At 38.8% G+C, this 20979-nt stretch overlaps 2 protein-coding genes, 1 long non-coding RNA gene and 1 other non-coding gene across 4 annotated transcripts in view; 3 read left to right on the forward strand and 1 right to left on the reverse strand.

Annotated features, from left to right (window-relative positions):
• Positions 1-8184, forward strand: part of LOC148422222 (reelin-like) — a 46150-nt gene extending 37966 nt beyond the window's left edge. The window contains exons 4-5 of the mRNA XM_088416585.1: positions 7547-7617; positions 8141-8184. Coding sequence (XP_088272711.1) covers positions 7547-7617; positions 8141-8184 — 115 coding nt within the window. The remainder of the gene's footprint in view (positions 1-7546; positions 7618-8140) is intronic.
• Positions 8185-12153: 3969 nt separating this feature from the next.
• Positions 12154-12235, reverse strand: trnal-aag (transfer RNA leucine (anticodon AAG)). The gene has a single exon. It is a non-coding gene; the product is annotated as a tRNA-Leu (tRNA).
• A 4716-nt stretch (positions 12236-16951) lies between these two features.
• Positions 16952-17442, forward strand: LOC148422224 (uncharacterized). The gene is made up of 3 exons (XR_015865898.1): positions 16952-17099; positions 17194-17272; positions 17346-17442. It is a non-coding gene; the product is annotated as an uncharacterized LOC148422224 (long non-coding RNA).
• Positions 17443-19965: 2523 nt separating this feature from the next.
• LOC148422225 (reelin-like) overlaps positions 19966-20979 on the forward strand; it is a 35768-nt gene continuing 34754 nt past the window's right edge. Inside the window, exons 1-4 of the mRNA XM_088416586.1 lie at positions 19966-19972; positions 20034-20139; positions 20232-20472; positions 20547-20692. Of these exons, the coding sequence (XP_088272712.1) occupies positions 19966-19972; positions 20034-20139; positions 20232-20472; positions 20547-20692 (500 nt within the window). The remainder of the gene's footprint in view (positions 19973-20033; positions 20140-20231; positions 20473-20546; positions 20693-20979) is intronic.

Genomic DNA, 20979 nt, shown 5'->3' on the forward strand with positions numbered 1-20979 from the left:
GCAACTTTAATCACACTTGAATTTTATTTGTCAACGAGCGGCGAACATTCATGCAGTATTGTGAAAGTTTTGATGGCCATGTAGTTTTTTTTTTTTGTTTTTTTTTCCTTAGACAAGCAGTGATGACTTGAGTTATGGAATTAAATTTTTTGGTGATTATGATTGTAACACAAAACTATCGCATCTCAAATGATATTTCTCGAGTAAAATGTTGAATTGAAAATACGTAATCAAGCATGATCCTGTTCCAGCCCACACCCAAAATAAAACAGTAAAAACACACACGCAAAAAAACAAATACAAAGAAAAGTGTTCAGTCACACCAGATAGTATGACTGCAGGAAATGTAAATGTAATTGTTATACTTACAAACAACGTATTTCATAATTGCTTTATTTGCTATTACAATATTAGTAGTCAAATATGTCAAATAAAACTGCCACCCCCCCTTTATGATATTTTACTTTATAAACCATATAGTTACATCATAAATAAAATGTTAGGGATTTTTACAGTTTTAAAGTCATGATCAATTTACTTCCAAGTTGCATGTATCAGAACATAATCGTATAATACAGTCATGCAAATTCTAGGTTCACAACTACTAAAGGTGACTCAGCAATTGGCATTATTTGTCATTTTAATCATAAGATAATCAATACATATCTCTTCTGTTATAATGTTTGAAAATGTGTGTATCCATGGTGATAAATAAAATGTAATTTAAGGGTTCATTTAAGTTCATTGCATTTGTGAAAAGCAGAGACCTTTGCGTGCATCTGTTCAGACATACCCTATCATGTGACATAGCATTGCTGGTTGAAACCCTGGGATGAGAATCAGCTGAAATTGTTAAAAAAAAAAAAAAAAAAAAGAAAAAAATGGGTCCTCTGAGTGTAACACAAATTATACTTGATCATGTCCCGTCCTTGCCTGTAGCGCTTGGGTTCTGATTGAGTGTCCACGAAGTGTCCATGAGTGTTTGAATTAAAGCCACAGACACCCAGTGTCCTTCAAAAGGCCAAAGCCGCTCTGTCATTGCATTAAAATGTGGATGCGGAGCAGCTTTATGGCCGATATTGTGGGAAGGTTTGTGGTAACCCATCACTGCGTGGTGCATGATGGAGTGCATGGACGTGGACATCCAGAAGAACTCATTTTCTACGGGGCTGTAAATTACCTATGGGAGGTAAGGTGTGGCCTTGGAGAGGAGGGGGAAGATGAACAAGGTGTTCGCATCACAGAGATCAATACACAACTCACACTACTGGACGACTTTTAAAAGTCAAATGTGTCTAGCGCATGATTTTAAAGATAAAGTAAATGCCAGAGTTTTGCTTGAGTTTTAAGTATGGACAAAACAAAGTTGTTCACGCATAGTTCCATGGTGGGTGAAAAACACAGCTGTGACCCACGTTTGATTCTTTGTGCTCTGATGTGACAGTCCACACCTCTTCATAATGGAGTGAACGCTTGGCTGCACGCCACTAAGTTAAAAATTGTTCATAGTTTCTTCAGTTGAATGTTGAGACATCTGCTGTGTCTCCTCCTTTTTGTGCAGCTTTATTCCGCTTCACTTACAGCCTGCAGGCAATCACTTTTCTGTCTCTATGCATGCATGTGTAAATCGAAATTGTCAGAATGTGACATATAACATATTCATCCACAATCAAATGATCAGTTAATGTATGTATTCCTTTGGACTTTTGTTAAAGAAATCTCCACTATCTGTTGACCACATGAACACATGACAGCTTCTGATTTCATTTAGGGGTCAGAGTTCAGATTTCAAATTGATAGATGACCTTTTGCACAATTGATTGCTGTTGGTGATTGCCTCATCATTGATTTCCTATGTATTCTAATCAATAACCCAGTCCATATTAACAGGAAATCAGTGGTTAATGAGCTCCCCTCTTCATTAAAGCACCTGGCCTTTGGCCATGTGGCGAAGCCACAGAAGACACTGGGCCAACAAACATGAGTGATGGTAATGAGAATCCCATTGTGGATGCAGACAGAATGTGAGATGGCTTATAAATCAGACCTACATTAAAAAAAAAATTAAAAAAAAAACTCCAATGATGCTGTAGCTTAAAACATGCTCATACAATATATAAAATTCAATATGTGGGACACAATTGAGGATTTTCCAACTTAATTAAGATTAAGGTTGTGTTAATTAGGTTTACGGTTAGATTATATATATATATATATATATATATATATATATATATATATATATATATATATATATATATATATATATATATATATATATATATATATATATATATATATATATATATATATATATATATATATATATATTCCAGGGGAAGAAACAGCTGCATCATAAAGCTGACTCAAAAATACAACTAAAAATAGCAATGCATCATGCAAATCATCTTTGCAAAAATAGCCTACCGGTACTTCCAGAATATAAAACAAATTGTGATTTGAATAACAATTTTAATGTTAATAAATGATTCCTTATAAGTTATTGCATCATCTCGAGGACTTCACTATTCATTGACGGTGTGTGTATGTTGGGGGGGGGGGGGGGGGGCAATAAAAATATTGAATATGAAGACAATTACAAACTGTACAATAAATGAATCCATTTTAGGGTCAAAGTGTGATGTAATAAAATCTCCGAACTCTTATCAGTTTTATATGACCTTAGGGATTTTTGCTTTTCAAAAGGGACTGATCGATGACACCAGTAATTGTACAAATACACCTGAGACACACTTATATAGATTCATGCATATTACATCTCAGCACTGTGATCAATAATGTTATATAGCATCCTCATCTCATCCACACTCCAGCAACTTCACACAATCTCGCCAGGGGGTCCTGCTGGAACTATGAATTGCAGATGAAGATAGAGAATTGGGATGGGGAATGAGGTTCCTACTTTATTTGAAATACAACAAAATGACACATTCCTCAGGGAAGAGGAGACAGCGCCACCGAAATTTTGTGTGCAATGATCCATTTGGAGATGTGCGTTCCTGCAAAACGTTGCCATATTCTGAGTGTTAAGATCAATAGCAGATGTGACATGTTGCTATTGACTTTTTCTTTTTTAACTGGCATGTCCTAATCTGACCTTCAAAGCAAGGGGGGAGGTGAAGCCTGAAGTCTTTTCAATCTTTGCAGTATTTCCTCCCACCTTTCCTCTGTCCCAACAATTATTACTCAGGCGGAAAGGTTGATGTTGCTTTTCCAGACTTCTTGGAGCTGTAACTCTCCAAGCTCCGGGTTAACAAGCACGTAGTGTGCCAAATAGCTCCCAAAGCCCATCCGTGTTGAGCTCCATTAGGTCTACAGTACATGAGCTCCAGGAGTCTTTCACAATTAATTTAGTGGCTATTATGAAATTAATCGAGAAAGTGCATCCTTAACTACTTGAAGTCCCGAGCAGGAGGTAAAATTTGGCCCCACCGTGCAGGCGGCTCTTTCTCAAGGATGTCCAATCATTGTGGGAGCGATGAAATTACAGGAAACCCACTGCAATTTTTAGCTAGAATCTTCTGTTATTTCCTGAACATAAATAAGAAATGTTAAATCTTAATGGTTTTGCATACACAAATATAATCAGGAAAATATGTCCTAAATTTGATTTGAAATCTTGAATGAATATCTCAGTAACAACATGTGCAAGGAAAACAACATTTAAAAGGTTCAAACGGATATATATTTGAAAAAGCTTGTCCTAGAGCCGATATAATCTTAGCCAAATAGTAGCTAGGGCGTCAAAGTCAAAAATGCTCTTGAAAATCTGTTCTATGCATCCCCACATGTCTAAATACGGTGTTCTGAATAATGTTATGTTTCTGAATCCGTTTTTATTTACCTCAGGGGTCAGCCGTTTTGCCCCCTTGCCGTCGACTAAAAATGACATCACGGTTACTCAGGGCTCAGGTAACAGCTAATCACGACAAACCTGTTTTCGGGGTGAGCTGTGATTGGTCGCCACCTGAAATATGGGTACAGTATATCCATCTCAAGGGCAGACATTTTGCCACTTGCTGTATGACTAAAAATGCCATCAAAGTTGCTCAAGAAAGGACCAATTACAGCTCAACCGTCTTCTGGGTTTGGGGGCGTGACACTCCCAAGCCGAGCCGTGATTGGTCGTTATATGAGCCCTGAGCTGTTTTAATGTAATCTTCAGTCAAAGGCTAGAGACAAAATGGCCGTCCTCTGAAATGAATAAAAATGGGTGGATTTTCAAGCTTCATTCATATTCCACACAATTAATTGGAGTGTTGTGTTTAGACTGTACAGACCATATTATTGCAAAGAATATTTCCTAATTGACTTTCTCTTTTGGTTTGTTAATATAAGTACTTTATAGATTTAAATTAAATGCATTTTATTTATTTATTTATTTGAAATGAATGAATGAGAATTTGTTTTGGGATCTAAGACTATGAAATGCTAAAAAAAAAAGGGGGGCACCTTATTTTACTAAAATGTTTACACAATTTCAAAGAAAGACAGTTCTGTACATCCATAGAATTTTTATTTCAGATGTCAATTCTGTCAATTCTGGACTTTGATTCAGTTTTGATGGATTTGGATAAAAACATTAATGAAACGTCACAATCCCAATACAGTAGAATACAGCACTCTTCTATTTGGATGGGTGCCCTTATACTGTCTGTGTCTGTTGTGCTTCATATAATTCCATTGCCTTTTTTGTTTTGATGCCATAACCACAGCTGGTCCTCAGCATGAGCAATAAATCAACCACTTAGGGTGTGCTATTTTGCTAGACTTAGTCCAAACGCACTCAATTCTTATTTCAACCACAATAGCTAACAGCTTTGGGAATATGATTTTAAATAAGAGTAAATTAGAATTGTGAGGAATGGAGAGAGGACAAGTGAAGCAGGATTTGCATTGCCCCAAATGTTTATTTTATACAATTTGCATGCACCTCTGTATGTTCTTGTAAAATCTTTCCCTGCCTTGGTGGTTTGAGAATAATTTGGCTTTCGTAGGCACAGCTAATGGTGAGCATGTGTGCGTGTGTGCGTGCGTGCGTGCGTGCGTGCGTGCGCGTGCGTGTGTGAAGCTAACAAAGTGGCTCCTGGGGGATGCTTATGGCCGACAGCAACATGTAATCCAACATGGTGGACATGCTTCATAATTACCCACTCCAAACCCTTTTGGGAGCTCTTTGAGTGACAGGCTGTCCATCTGCATACATGTTAAAGCTCATACATACCTTGGAGTCTGTGTGCACATGTGTGTGCGTTAAATCTCATCTTTTATGAACGCTATATGTACATACTATTTGACGGCAGTATTTTTAAAAATCTCGTCTCCCAACAAACCCCCAACCTTTTCTCTCATACTCCCTTGTTCTCATTTTCCCCCCATTTGTGTTTCCTCTTTATCCCATCTCTTTTCATCTCCAAGAAGCTCCTTTCGTCTAATGAGAGAGAAGAGGATGACACTTACTTTCACAAGATGAATGATGCCTCCTCGTTTAAGTATGAAAGGGAAATATTTAGGCCCCTAATTGCTTTTTTTCTCCCCAGAAAAAGTCCAATTAACATTTAAATGTTCAATAAATGTTCTGTGTGTGTGGCGTATGTGTGATGGACACGCACAACACAGGGGCCCACTGAAGTGTGATAACAGGGCAGACGCCAGTGTCACGCTGAAACAATCACACACATTTGTTGACTAAGTGTTCTCTGCTTTAATGTCATTTTAATGAAACGCATGACATTAATTCTGAATTGCACTCTAATTAATATAAATCTAACAAAACCATTTGGATATGGTTAAACTCCCAGTTTTGGCAAGATGCAAGGTACGCAGAAATGCAATGAATTTAGTTGAGTTAATATAGTAATTTCTGACAGTTGGTAATGACTTGATTACTCAAGGTACTTGTGCTTGCCAATAGACACACAGTTTTAGTGTTTATGGTGCAGAAGTGGATATTTTTTTGTTTTTATTTGAGAAACTGGAATATATATATATATATATATATATATATATATATATATATATATATATATATATATATATATATATATATATATATATATATATATATATATATATATATATATACACACACACACACCCACACACACACACACACAGTGTGTATATAAGATACATCCTTGAATTAAACATTTAATTGAAAAAAATGTAAATTGTAATGATGTAATAAATTGTCCTTAAGAGTTGCTGCGTAGTATTAATTTACAATGTGTGTGTGTGTGGGGGGATATTTGTACTTGTTTATATAAGAGAAGGACAATATGTATATCATGTTCGTTCAGGCCAATAGACTTGAAACCAAGAAAACGGATGATTATCTTCTCTTCTCTGCAGTCAAATATACAATAATTCTCAGATTTTTTTTTTTGTTCAAAATGCTCTCACACCAAAATTATGTGCTTTCAAATTAGCGAACCCATGTTTCGTAAATATTTAAGTCTTGTTCCTACATTGCAACATACTGTTGGAAATGCATCATCTTTTATTCATAGATACAAAACTCAAATTAGTTCTCAACCAATTCTGAAATATGACTATAATTAAAAATTCCCCCACCCCCCCAAACTCTGCACCGGCACAAATGTTATTACGAAATAATGAGGGCTGTATTCATTATTAATGAGTGAAGAAAAACATAGCCATAAAAGGTCTGTGTGTTGGGACAGGTGCAAGTGTTGCAAAATTCCGTACAGAATCTTGAGAGGATGAGGATGATGAAATACAAGCGTTTACAGGATTGCTTCGTGACCGCAAATGCTAAAATGACAATACTCATTGTTCTGTTCTTGAGCGGCAAGCATGCCATTTATTGTATCCAATTTAATAAATGCACACAAGATTACACTTTGCTCAAGTTAACGTTTTTATATTATAATATAGCAGCTGACAAGTAAATATATTTCATCCCTTCTAGGTCTCTTTTTGTACATGTAAAATAATTCTAATTACAATACTATAATATAATTACAGACATGTTCTGAAAGAGTTGATGTCAAAAGTGGACAAGTAGTCAAGGATACACTTTTAAATAACTTATATCTGTAAATGAGTTTGGATGTTTGGGGCTATGCAGCAAATAGGCATGTGCATATAAAAATATCTCTACATCTTCATATAAATAATACAGTGCAGGCGATTCATATTGTATTCCATACATGCAACATATCTACACTGCAGTGAGCTTTCTCTATCATGCAACGATTAAGCAATGTGGTGCTGGAAATCTGACACCAGATTTTTTTTTTTTTTTTATCCTTTGCACATAATTCAACATAAGCAACATCAATAGATTGGAAATACTAAATGAAGGATGCATATGATAGCACCACTGTAGTGTCATATTTTGTACTTTTTTGTTTTTAGCTGTGGAACAAAAAAATTGACGATAGGATAATGTGGTCTTTTGAGTAAATGATGCTTAATGACTGCATGATCATGTCAGGTGAGAAAATATATATTTTTTTCAATTCAATTCATTCTTCTCATGTGTTGATTTATAATCTTTTAGAGCCACTGCTACGCACAGAGGACAGATTCTTTTCAAGGATGCTCTGGCCCAGCAACTCTGTGAACAGGGAGGTGAGTACACACAGACACACCCACACACACAGACATGCATACAACCGCAAATGCACACACAACGCGCACGTATGTTGTGATACGATTTAAGGATGATACATTTTAAAGTGAAAAGACTTGATTTGGTACAATTTGATGCATTCGTATATTTGAAATAAAAACAGATTTCCTCATTCCTTCAATTCTCTCATTATAAAAGAAAAGAAAACGTATTCCCATTATATACATAAATGAAATATCAAAATATTCAGGTATAACCATTTTGTTTCAATGTAGCTAATTTTATTTACACAGTTAGGGTACTTCATGGGGAACCAGCTCCAAAGCTCAAATTATATATGAATAGTCTCTTTCTGATTTTATGAAGCACTCAATCTTAACTAGTATCACGGGGCAGGTAAACAATGTATAAATAAATGCTTTACTATTCTTTCACTTCCAGCCGTAAGTCTTGTGGGAGAAGGTCTTTCCCTCATGAGCACATATTGTTAAAGGCTATAAAGATTCCACTTCTTCATCCCAGTGGTGGAGCATTACAACGTCACAGCTGAAGCCCGAGAATCTTAGAGACCCAGCTTAACTTCAGCTTATGCTCAAGTCAGCGTCCTAACCCTCTCCCTTGTTCTCTCTTGCTGTCAGAGATTTATACTTTATGGCAGAGACTGCTTAGATCCACTTTCAGTGACAGCCTTAAGCAGCAATTGACAGACACCGCAGTCCAATTCCGCATGCTGAGTGAGTTTAATCGCTTGTTTACAGGAAAGAAGCCCCTTGCTTACTCACAAACTCCTCCTCAAAGTTTAAATTTGACTTTGAAATCATTTGAGCCATGAAGTAATTTTACTATTCAAGCCTTTTTGTCAACAGGTTGAGGAGATAAATGAAAGAATATATTCTCTTAATGACATGCCTACTTACTGAAGCACTCCATCTTATGCGTGTTACCTCTTTGCCCGAGCGCTATCATCTCAACACCATCTACCCATTGATTGTTTTATAATATACTGTATATGTAAAAAGTCCTGTAAAATGTCTCTTTGGCTGGCGAGCCAGAACTTGAGATGTGAGTGCTGTATCAATTACCTCAACTCATTTCACAAAAAGTAACAAATTCTACAAAAAAGAGCCCTGAACCATTTATTGCCACTTAACGTATCAGGTTAGTGACTAAACACAAAATGAGTATTTTGTTGTACAAAACATAGAGCCACATCCGCTGCCTTAATATCATTATCATCGTCAAACAATATATTTTATATATAAGCAAACCCTAATCATAATAATCACCGAAATGTTTTTTTTTCTTTTTGTTTTTCAAGCAAATGTGTGTATCTGTTCGAGGTGTAAATTTATGGAACAACAATCAAATTGAACTGAAAAGCTGTGCTCAAAAAGAGTTAAAACAATTTATTATTAAAAATATATATGCCCAAATTTAATAAGAGAATGCATAAACGTTTGGGTAAATATGTGATGTGTAAATTTTATACAAGCTAGCGACTCTCACTGGCATCATGAGTCTGCATACTTTGATGATGACATGGTTGCTGTTCCCACGATCACCTTTCAACAAACCAAGCCATCGGCAAACATGCTTTTTCAATTGCAAATTTGTCTCACATACCTAAATCTAGGTAGGCAGCTCCGATCCTAGAAAGCTGCTATCCTGCACGTATTCGATGTCTCCCCTCTGTAACACACCTGTTTCAAATGATCAGGATCATTATCAGGCTTCTGCAGAGCTTGCTAATGAGCTGATTATTTGAATCAGGTGTGATGTAGAAGAGAGACATCAAAAACATGCATATGTGGACAGACTCTCTAGGAATGGAGTTGCCTACCCCAGACCTAAATTAATGAAGAGATTTGGAGGAGGCGGAGGAATAATCTATTGCTAAGTGGAGTTTAAATTAAAGTAAAATGATCATCAACAATATATAGAGTCGGTTACGCATATTTAATTCATTAATCCAGAAAGTGTTATTTGGTCTTCCGTGTTTATAATTATTTTTGACCAAATTAAAAAATATATATATTTTTTATCATTCAGATACTCAATATTTGATTTGAACTTTACTTGATACTTTACAGCTGCATCCCTGATTGAAAGTCAACCAGCATCACAGACTTATGACTTTGAAAGTTACTCCATATCTAAAACCAACATATGTCACTGTAGTACCAAGGCCTTCAGCATTGGACTCATGAAAAGCAGAGTGGACAAGCTGCAAAAAGATTTAAACCTCAAGGTCTGTAAATGTCATAAGTGGCAGCAGAGCAATAAGTAGTGATGTATACAGGATGATCTGTAGTAAACAAATCCAAGTGTGACACTGATTTAAGAGTAGGGGGCATGAAGCGAAGCTGGAAATGACAGCTAACAGCGATGAGAGCTTTTCTCAGCGGGAAAGATGACAAAGTGTATATGGGCACAAATCAGAGCATGCGCCCGCGTTTTTGTAATGACTTCTCACTGGTAGGATCATATTTTTATTTTACCGCTTCTTTGGTTCCAAACTGTGTGGGCTGCTTAGAGCCAAAAGTTACTTGAAATCTTAAGATTATCATTCAAAGTGGAATAATCATTCAAAAAAATATGAGACCTCTTATATGCTTAAGACCGAAGCTTTGAAGAGCTGAAAGCTATCTAAAGCAGGGTTATGATCCTCGGAGGTGGGAGGAAGAAAAGTGAAAGTAAAAGTAGGAGCCAAAGTTGTGTATGGCCGAGCCAGCCTTAAGAGGTAATTAGTCAGGTTGAAGATTTCAATTGCACTTATTCAGATTGGGCAGCTCGGTTGTGCAGTGGTTAGGACGTTCGCCTCACAGTTCAGGTTGAAATCCATCATCGTTTGCATGTTCTGCCCCACACCATAAACATGCATGGCAGGTGTATTGGACATACTAAATTGTCCAAAGGTATGATTGGGTGCGTGAGTGGTTGTTCGTCTGTGTCTGTGCCCTGCAATTGGATGGCGACCAATTCAGTTTCCTCCACCTACTGCCCAAAGTCAGCTGGGATAGGCACCAGCAAGCCTATAGCAATGATAGAAACAATCTTTTGAATGGCTTTTTTAGTGAACGGTTTGAGAATGATTGGAGCCATTAAAAGAGCCAGTCCCATTACTAGTTTTTAAGTTGAGAAATACTGTATCAGCAAATTACAGCAATTAGATGGTCTAAGAAAAAAAAATGGAAGGTGGGTAAAAGTACATCCCCAAAAAGTTTATGCTAAGTAATCCAGATGAGAGACATCAAAGGCAGTAGTCGAGGAGGACCGTGCGGTCGTCTGAATGCTTGAGTGGTAGTGCCTTTAGAACCAGCAAGCCGTCCATCAGCTCCACCCCCTGACAGCGGGCCAGGGGTCCCGGCGTTCTGCCCGGCATCATTGGGTCCTCATTTCCAGTAGGGAAATAAATCTGTTCTTTACGAGCCTGGACCAGCACACTGCAACCCAGATGGATTATCACGGGGATTTATAACTCTTAGAGGCCACTGCAAAAAAGAAGTGATGAAGGACCTCATCTCTCTCGTTACCTCACTCATACCCACCCTGCGTGTTCGCCTACAGAAAAGCTGTCCACTATTTGTGACTAAGATCAAGACCAAAATAGCAAATTTGCGTCATCCTGGGAGCACAAATTATCTCAATAATTTCTCCAGATATCTTTAGATTCTATTTTATAAATATGACGTGTGACATGAAATTAACACGATGCAGAGCACAACAGGCAAATATGAACCCGAAAGCCATTTGTAAAGAAAATGTGTGACAGATAAACTGAAAGATAAACTAACTTGACCCAGCACACGTAGTGGATTCGACCCTGTAAAATTCTGCTGGAAAAGAACTTTTTTTAAGTCAAAATCAGTCGGCCTTGATTTAAGACACTCTTCAAAATTGCTTATGTTTTATGTTGTGCTTTTAAATTAGTGATCAAAAGCACCATAGTGTATTACTAACCTATGCAACCAATGTCATATTTACCGTAAATATTACAGTCTTCCCCAAAACCTCTAGGCCGAGAATATAATCTTTAAATGTAACCCCGGCGCTAACGTAACATGCCTTCTTGTGTCAGCTTTGAATCGTAGGAATTAGCACACTAAACCAAGGAGCATTTTACTTTCATGCTCATCCTGGAGGGCAGTCGTGTAAAGAGTTATGGTATGCCAAGTATGAAGCAGCAGCCTTCAGTATTTCTATTCTTATCTCTGGAGATCTTTACAGGCATATGACACTCCAGCAGCAGAGGGTGCTGCACCCACTTGAGCTACTTGATAGAAAAGTTATTTAGGCCCAGTAGGCATAATTCCTTAATTTTGTGGCTTCTCTAACCAGTTGTTTGTATCAGACGTTCCCTTGTTTTTCTCTGCAATGGTTTTAGCTGTATGAGCGTCAATGTTTTGAAAATTGTGATAAGAGGATGAGGCCGCTTTAATCTAAGAGACGAGTAATGTACTTTGCTTGTTATTTCCTTGTTATAACTTACTGTTTCATAGAAACTGATTCGGGAGGGTGCTTGACAAAATATGGCTTGGCAGCGGTGGGATTCGAACCCACGCCCCCGAAGAGACTGGAGCCTTAATCCAGCGCCTTAGACCGCTCGGCCACGCTACCGATGGGGACCTGCAATGAAATTTTACATCACAACCGGTCTAAAGTTCGCTAGCGTGAATACGTACTATGTTTGCGTACTGGAAAATATTAGTCTTCTTGACGACCTCCTCTTACCTATTATTCAAAAACTACTCTAACGATGCCACTTGAAGCCCACCTCGAGGTCCTGCTTTTTGCAACGAGGTGGAGTGGTTGTAATACGACCACGGATAATCATCTTATCTCAGTACATAATTCATTGAAGCTAAAACAACAGCACCTTGATTTGTGGGGAGAGCGTAATTGCGAGCACCAGTTAGCGCGACTTCAAACGCCGTTCGTCTTGTCGAGGTGAGTCACACCAAGTTAATAAGAGCAAATTGGAGGAGGACGAGGGTGGTTGATGGCATTTACTGAGTGGCGAAGAAAACCAAGGGAGAGATTAGTGTGGGAAAAGGACAGTGAATTGAATAAAGGGGAGGCTGTAAAGGACCTAGATCTTGCTAACTTTTTTCCTAGATCCTGTTATTCTGTTCAACTTTACACAATTAAAAAAAAAAAAAAAGCATATTAATTACATTTGGCACATTTAATTAATAAAATTTGAGTTGACTGGAACCGATGTTTCTAACCAGGAAGTGAAATGTCTTGTTTACGAAAGCAGCACCTGTTACGGCGTAGCTGCCTCATCACCTTTTTGACAGTGTTTAATGTCTGCTGGCCATGAAACATCCACCCATTCTTCATCTTGACCGCATATCCTCACTATGGTCACGGGAGCTGGAGCCTTTCCAAGCGGAATGAATGAAAGAGCCAAAAACAGGCATTTTACTAACATTAAAATCCAAAACAGTGTCAAGATCATGCAGACACTAACAACCGTCCCTCCTATCTAATCGGTCCTTGTGGAAACCTCGCATTCATAACAAAAGTTCCATAAGGTAGGCTTGTATTTACTCTTGCATATTGTATGTATGCTTTGTTTATCTGCTCGGGCGGGGTCAATGCTGAGAGCCCAGAAAAAGCAAAAAGAAGCAAAAGAAATGCATCATCGAAGGGAAATAGGGAAGGGTGAGAAATCAACAATTTACCATGGTTTATCTCTCCAAAATGTCGAACTCCCATGGTCCAGGACATTTAATATGATTTTTGACCTACTCTATTTGTGCACAAATGTCTAAGTCTGCCAAAGCTTAGGCTATATGCTCATTATAATCACTCAACCAAAGTACTTATTAGCATTACACTTTTTTTCAAATTTGTATTTATTTTCCTGCTTGTGTTCTTGCGAATACCATAAAAAAAATGTGTGTGTGTGTGTGTGTGGGGGGGGGGGGGGGGGTAGTGTGCCTTTGCCGCTGTGTGCATGCTTGATTATACACCCTGGCTAAGAAGATACAGGCATTAGCAGAGATGAGCTGCTCATAGAAGAGGCAGTAATTGAAGTCTTTAAGAAAGTGAGAGGGGATTAATCCCCAATGAAATGAGCGCCACTGTCTGGCCTGGAAGTGCTGAGGATGAAGCGGCTGTGCCTTGATATAGGACAGCGAGTGAGAGCTTGATGAAGCATAGAAAAAGAAAACAGTAAATGAGACATTTTTTAGGAAGAAGAAAAGAAAGGATTAGACCCCCCCCCCCAAAAAAAAAAAAAAAAAGGAAAAACTTCTGGGCTTTTCTGCAGCCAATTGGACTCAGTAGCAAGACCAAAGGCAATTCCGAAGGGTTGTTAAAAAGAGCATCAGCCATGCATGTGCTTTCCAGGACTGGGTGGATTAGTCGGAATCACTCTTTGCATACTTTTGTAAACTGTTGACACAACCATTTGGTCCTTTCTTATAACATTTATGAGGAACGTAAACAAGGCACACAAAGAATGCGCAGCTTGTATGTATCACGGATCCTACATAGCTGCATGGAGTGTTTTTAGAATTAGGAGACGCTGCAGGATTAGAAGCGGAGAACAAGACAGGCCTGGGAAGGCCTTTGATCTACTTTTAATGGGCTTCATTTTAGAACACACTGTCACCGTGAAGCCGAGTAGCTCGGAATGCCAGAGCGCCACAGATTGAAGCCGTGCATCAAAATGCTGTACAATTGGGTGATGCTGTAAATCCTTTGCTAATTGGCATTAATAAGATGATCCAAAGCAAAAATACAAGACTAGCTGCAAACAAGACTAGCTGAGTGCTCGGTATATTAAGGTATGTTTATTTATGTCTTTATTTAAATCTCATTTTTGGGCTCAGGCTTTATCTACAAGTAACCAGGGCTATTTAAAGCCGCATCTCCATCACGCTTTGTGTGTAAAAAAGTTCAGTGCACATGGCTTTGTTGATTTAAAAAAAAAAAAAAAAAATACTGCTACACAAATCTTTGTAGTCCAGTTTTTTTCATTTACAAGCATGTCGAGCGGCTTGGCGGCAATGGTTTCGCCAAATTCTGTCCAATCAGAAAGAACTTCCAGCTCTTTAATGTCACCGTTTTAATGAAAAATAAAAAAAAAAATAAAAAAAAAAAAACTTGGGCATACAGTATATAGCAGAGAGGGCAAACTGCAAACATTTTTACCACCTGTTTGCAAGACCCCCAGCTACGTGCAGACTCTGCCTCAGTCAATTATAAGCAGTTTTGAATTGCTGTCTGAAGTAACAGTGTTACTTAACTTTAGATCCCTCAGTTCCATCTCTGCGCATGTTTTTTATCAGATGGTTCGGCTCAGCCTGGATGAAAAATATGGAGGCAGATTATCTTTCTTCTCAGTCATGAGCAGGATGGCTTTATACCAGAGCAGAGCAAATAAGCTCAACTGGCTTAAAGTATGGCATTGTTCAATGAGGTCAAAGGCACCATCTTACTTAAAAGTTACGGAAATCTTACTTTTTGAGCCCACAAACCCTCCTTCACGTATATGCTGTCGGTATGTTATTTGCACAAAGCACAATTTGTGTTATGTGTGATGCTCACCATACAGCCAATGTCCAGAAAGCAATCTGCCAATAGCCTGAAACTGAACTGAGCTTTCTTGCATATGCTCAGCGTTCTAGCCAATAGTTGCCTTTTGAAAATAAATGTATGTGTAATACTACTGTAGTAACGTAGTACTGTAGTAATGCTACTGTAATGTTACTGCAGAGGTAAAAGAGGTGGGTTGGGCCGCGTTGCTGCTGTACCAGAAGGAACCCTCTTCGAAAGAACGAATGCTCAAGACAAGCAGATCCAAGGCATGGTTTACTGGAACCATGTCTGATAAGATTGAGATAAGTTTATTTGGTTTAAATGACATCGTTTGTCTGGTGGTAAATGAGTGATGAGTAAGACAAGTGTATTTTGCCTGTGTCAAGCTTGTCTGCCCGCCCTTGGTAGCTGCAGTCCATTGATTGAACCTTTGACTCAGACATGCTAACCACAAGTTCACCATGGTGCCCTGCTAAAAGCCTGGTTAGACACCTTTTTACGTGCAAATAAATATGAAGTAAAAGTCGATGAATTTTTCACACTTTGCAATTGAAAAGTAAAGAAAAATAATTCAGAGTCTTATGTTAAGACTCAATTCTGATATCTAAACACTTTTCAGTCCCATTTATTCACGACCGTTTACGCTTTGAAGCACAAAGGTCGAATACATGCTCTTGGACTTCAAAACACTGGATAGTGGTATACTTCATAAATTAAGGCGGTTCTAAAAATGATCAAATTTGATTCATTAAGTCTTAATGCTTATCCGCTCATGCATCCCTCAGGAGTGTGATGCTTGTAAGTTTTAGCTTGGCCTGCGCCACGGATTCCAGCATAAGAGCACGCATACGCCTCTGGGGAGGACGGCAGTCAATTGGCAGTGAACTGTTAATCATGGCCGCCCGGCCCTTCATGACTGGAAGGAATTAACATCAGCGGCCAGGAGACCACAGCTGCGGCTGGCCAGGACACCACCAAAGTTTGTTCTGCCACCACATGATTGACGACCAGGCCCACAAAAATGTATGAACTTAGTGAATGCTTGTACACACGAGCATGTTTGCCTGTCTGCAGCAGTAAGTACTTCTAGGACTATTGTTGAGTAACTTCAAGTACGGGAGTAACAAAACATTTAATACATATATCACAAATGCTGTACAGTATATTTATTGTGTAGCGTTGTGGGACACATGGGAATACTATGGTTCATAACAGTCATCTGTGGATTTTTCCAAGTATTGAGGGTCTGTCACTGTTTGGTTTGGGCCAGGTTCAAGATTTGTTAAAGTGCTTGAAAAGTTCATACATCTTTCTCAAGTACATCTTTTTTACCTTTTCAATGACATTTTTTCTTGGTGGAGACAAGTCACAACTGAGCATATTTTTGCAGAGGTGGGTAACTTATTTATTTAATTTTTTTGCTGGTCCGACATTTATTAGAGCCCCGCTCCATTTCCGTCATCGTCGGTCCGTCATTTTTTCTTCTGACATGACGTCTATCTCGGCAATTACAACAATGGTTGAATATTGCAATTCCAACATTTTTATTTCGCCATTTTTTTAGCATTCCCGTCATTTGTCGGCCCGTCAGCAAAAGGGGCATCCATCGGCGACGGACTGACGGACAATATTTCAGTGCTGACAAAGTGCCCACTTCTGGTTATTTTCATGATTTATTTAATGTGACATTATCTATCTTTGCCAATACAAATGTTTGCCACACAGCGAGCTAGGTTCTCCCTAACAACTAGGTGTACAGCAAGTGTATAAAGGCCAAATCTTTAACAATAATTTACTGCCTCCCCAATGGGTGAACCTATGTACCATTTGGCCAGGAATTACATGTGAATTTCTGATGTTTTTTTTCTGATATTGACTCAGTTTCTGTCTGTTTCAGCGCCAACCGAGTCCCCATTGAGACCAAGTCTACGTGAGTCTATGGCTTTTCTTGTACTTAAAAACCTCCCTGCAAGAGCAAATAGCGTCTAACTTTGAGCAAATGCTTTGTGCGTTTGTATGTGTAGTGGAGGTCCACACTAACCATGCTGTGCTACGTGATGACTTTGATTCAAACCTGCAAGGAGATCTGGACCCAACCATCTGGTATGTCCTCTTGAAATCCTCAAATTCATGCACTTTCATGATCGTGCTTGTCTTTGTTGCGAATACTGCACAGGTCTGAGTGCACAAACTGTGAGCTGGGCGAGCAGTGCGGGGTCTTGATGCATGGCCGAGCGGTTACTTTCTGTGAGCCTCTAGGAGAGCGAGAGTTGGTAAGTGCCAATTGTAAACTTTCCAGGACAGCTTTTATTCTTTTTACATGTGTTTTACAGATTCAGTCTTTCTGTGTGGAATTTGAATTGTTTTCCATTATTTAAGTTTTCTGCAGATACTTTGTTCATATTACAAAATAAAAAAAATAAAAAACATTACTGTTAGGGTCATAGAAGTTAAGAAATTATCCACAGCTGCGAATGGTTGTTTACATATGTGTGGCATTTGACCATGTGTCTTACCAAGAATCAGCTGGGATTGGCTCCAAATCATCCACAGACTAATTAGATCATGCCCAACAGAATGGACGGATAGATTTTTTTTTTTTTATAAGAAAAAACATAATTGTTTTGAAAAGTGATTCTATAATTTCCTAAACCACCATTTCTCTATGCCTTATAGATAACTGTCCCTCTCAACACTAGCACAGCATCTATCCTTCAGTTTGCCATCGGTAAGTATTTAATGCAACTAGCAATCTGCAGCAAAATGAATCAATAAATAAATAAATAAAAGACCACTTCTATTACTTCTATTACTTTCTAGGCCCTATAGGCTTTAGTATTATTATATTGGTCAACAAACATTTTGAAGCCTAGAAAGTCTGCAAAATTTTAGGGTGTTTTGATTTCAGATTTTTGGGGGGCTCTAGTTCAGTGGCCCTCAACCACCGGCCCGCGGCCAGGTACCGGTCTGTGGGTCAACTGGTACCAGGCCGCGTGTGCCGCATCCCAAAAAATGTTTTGCAACTGATTTAGTTTAACGGTTCATTCATTTGTGCTTTGTTTGGCTTGATCTTTGTTTTTTTAAATGCCGCTTCTGATCGCTGTTGATATTACATATTGAGAAGGCTGATGTGCTTTTCTGGCGTCCCAAAAATCAAATTTGAGAAGGAATCTGTTAGGAATTAAATACGCCTGCAGTCTGAATGCAACCATATAATCATTACAGTTAGGGCAGCTTAGTGGAAAACTGGTTAGCATGTCAGTCTCATGTCAGGTCATGGGTTTGATTCTGGCTCTGGCCTTCCTGTGTGGAGTTTGCATGTTCTCCCTGTGCCCCAATGGGTTTTCTCCAGATGTTCTGGTCTCTTCCCACATTTTCAAAAACACGCATGCTCGATACGTATATTAAACACTCCGAATTGCCCTTAAGTGTGTTAATGAGTGGGAATGGTCATTGGTCTGTGTGCCCTGTGATTGTGTGGCAACTAGTTCAGGTTGTGCCCCGCCTGCTGTCCAAAGGCTGGTAAAAAAAAGAAGCATAAAAACAGAGCGGTAAAGAAAATGGATGGATTGATGGTTACAGTACAGCTGCCTGCGGAAAGTTTAAAATACCATGATACATACCCGGATGGATGTTCCATAATAGATAATATATGGTACATCAATGTTATGATAAAAATGAATACTCAATACCACTTTCCATCCAGTGGATTGGATAGGACCGACCCTATTTATAAGTATGGAATATCTCAAAATGTGGGTCAGTTCAACTAAATGGATGTAATTTTTGGAATTAGTAACCCAAAATTAACTAAAAACCATTAAAGTATCTCTGGCACTCAGGGAAAAAAATGTTGGCCGGTGTTATAATTTTTCTGCCACTTACAGCACTCCTTACATGCACATTCAACAAAATACGACATCAAACTATACTTTGTGTTGAGTGTTTTTAAACATTGTCCAAAGACACTGCATGCGCCAGTTTCATGCAGTCTGGGACAAAAAGTGCCTGCGTAGCTCCAGGAAATAGTCACTATGCCGCCTTGTACACAATTCAATTCTGCTCATCTCACGATCTCTCTGGTCCACGTCACTCATTAATCTTTAACATCAGGCACCATTCGGCCATGGCAGAGTTTTTAGAGATGTTCTATTTTTCATGACCATTACATGCATCCAGAGGTTCTCATGGGAAGGCGTGACTGAACACACTATTCGCATTTTCCTCTTCCGCTTTCTGTTATTGTCATATTTACTAGTGTTTTGTCATACATGTGAGTTTGTAAAGTCAAAGATGTGCTGTTAAGTGGCGGCTGCTTCATGCTAGGCGATGGGGATGGAGGCACTGGCATCCTCCATTAACGACCTTTGAACTCACCCTATCCCAAAGCATCCACAAAAACACTTTACAAATACACAAAACACTTTACAAATGCACAGTGGTCTCACATAATGGTTTTTTAAGAAGAATTTTACCACTGGAAGATGAACAGCACATTTTCGTCAGTGGCTTAAAACATACATTATTTTTATATTTTGGACAAACTCTGATCACTCCTAAATAATCATTTTGTGTGTTTCAAAAACATTCAAACAAGAATTTACCAGCTCTCATGAATTATTGTAACATTTACTTTCACCACACCCCACTCCAATCGTTCAACACAGTTCTTATGTCACTTATTTCCATAATGACAACTTTTACTATTATTTTCCACATGGTGAAGAAATTCAAAAGCACAAATTTAAGTTTGAGCATTCTTGAAAAATAATATTTCTCCAGTTATTCTGGTTCAGATGATCTGTAGGAACCTTCAGAATACATTCACACAGAATTGTCATTAATTTTCCTTTGTGTTGCCTAGGTTCAGGCTCCTGTCGTTTCAGTTACTCAGACCCGAGCATCATTGTATCATACAGCCTGAATGGAAATGCCAACACTTCTGACTGGGTCACGCTGGAGAAGATCAGGTTTATCTCAAACCTTTTCATCTTCCTAAAACTCCTCCTTTCATATATTTTCCTGATCTCAATTTGCAAACTTCTAAACTGTGCACCTCTAGAGCTCCGACAAACAGCAGCACTTTCGTCCACCTTCTTCCAATGCCACTGCGGTCCAGGGCAGAGAACGTTCATCTACGCTGGTCTCAGGAAACACCCGAAGGGCCAGAAGGCTATGAGTCCTGCTGGGGCGTGGACAATGTCCTGCTGCTCAATGCTGCCCACAAAGCTCCTCTAATGGAAGACAACCTAGACCCCCCGGACACTGCCAATTGGCTCTTTTTCCCCGGAGCTACAGTCAAGGTATGTTTCTATGAATTAAGACTCTGTACGACCTTCTCGTATGTAACCATCTAACACAATGCACTGTTCTACAGCATGCTTGCCAATCAGAAGGTAACTCCCTGTATTTCCATGGTGGCGAGGCAGTCGGTCACAACTTCGCCTCCAGCAGAGACATCGACCTGCACCGTGAGGAGGGAAGAAGCTACTGGGAAGAGGATTTTGAAAGCCCACCCTCAAAGTAAGTCAAGCTAATGGTCATAGGGCAATGCCCGCTTAAAAATAAACCTTTTATAATCCGTAGAAACTTTTGATTCCTCAAATTACTCTTTGGCATGTAGCAAAGAAACATTTTTAAATGATGCCCTAGGGATCCCACGATTTAGCGCCTTTGTAGAGGTATGTGGCTACCATGAATTTTGAGAATAGGACTGTATAAAACTGGTCTGCTTTGTGGAAATCCCTAGATAGCTTCTGGGTAAAGTCAAAGGACAAGTTGATAAAAAAGAAAGACATTAAAGTTGCTAA

Source organism: Hippichthys cyanospilos, chromosome 6 (assembly GCF_059441005.1).
Source record: "Hippichthys cyanospilos isolate Australia breed blue-spotted pipefish chromosome 6, RoL_Hcya_1.0, whole genome shotgun sequence".
NCBI lineage: Eukaryota > Metazoa > Chordata > Actinopteri > Syngnathiformes > Syngnathidae > Hippichthys > Hippichthys cyanospilos.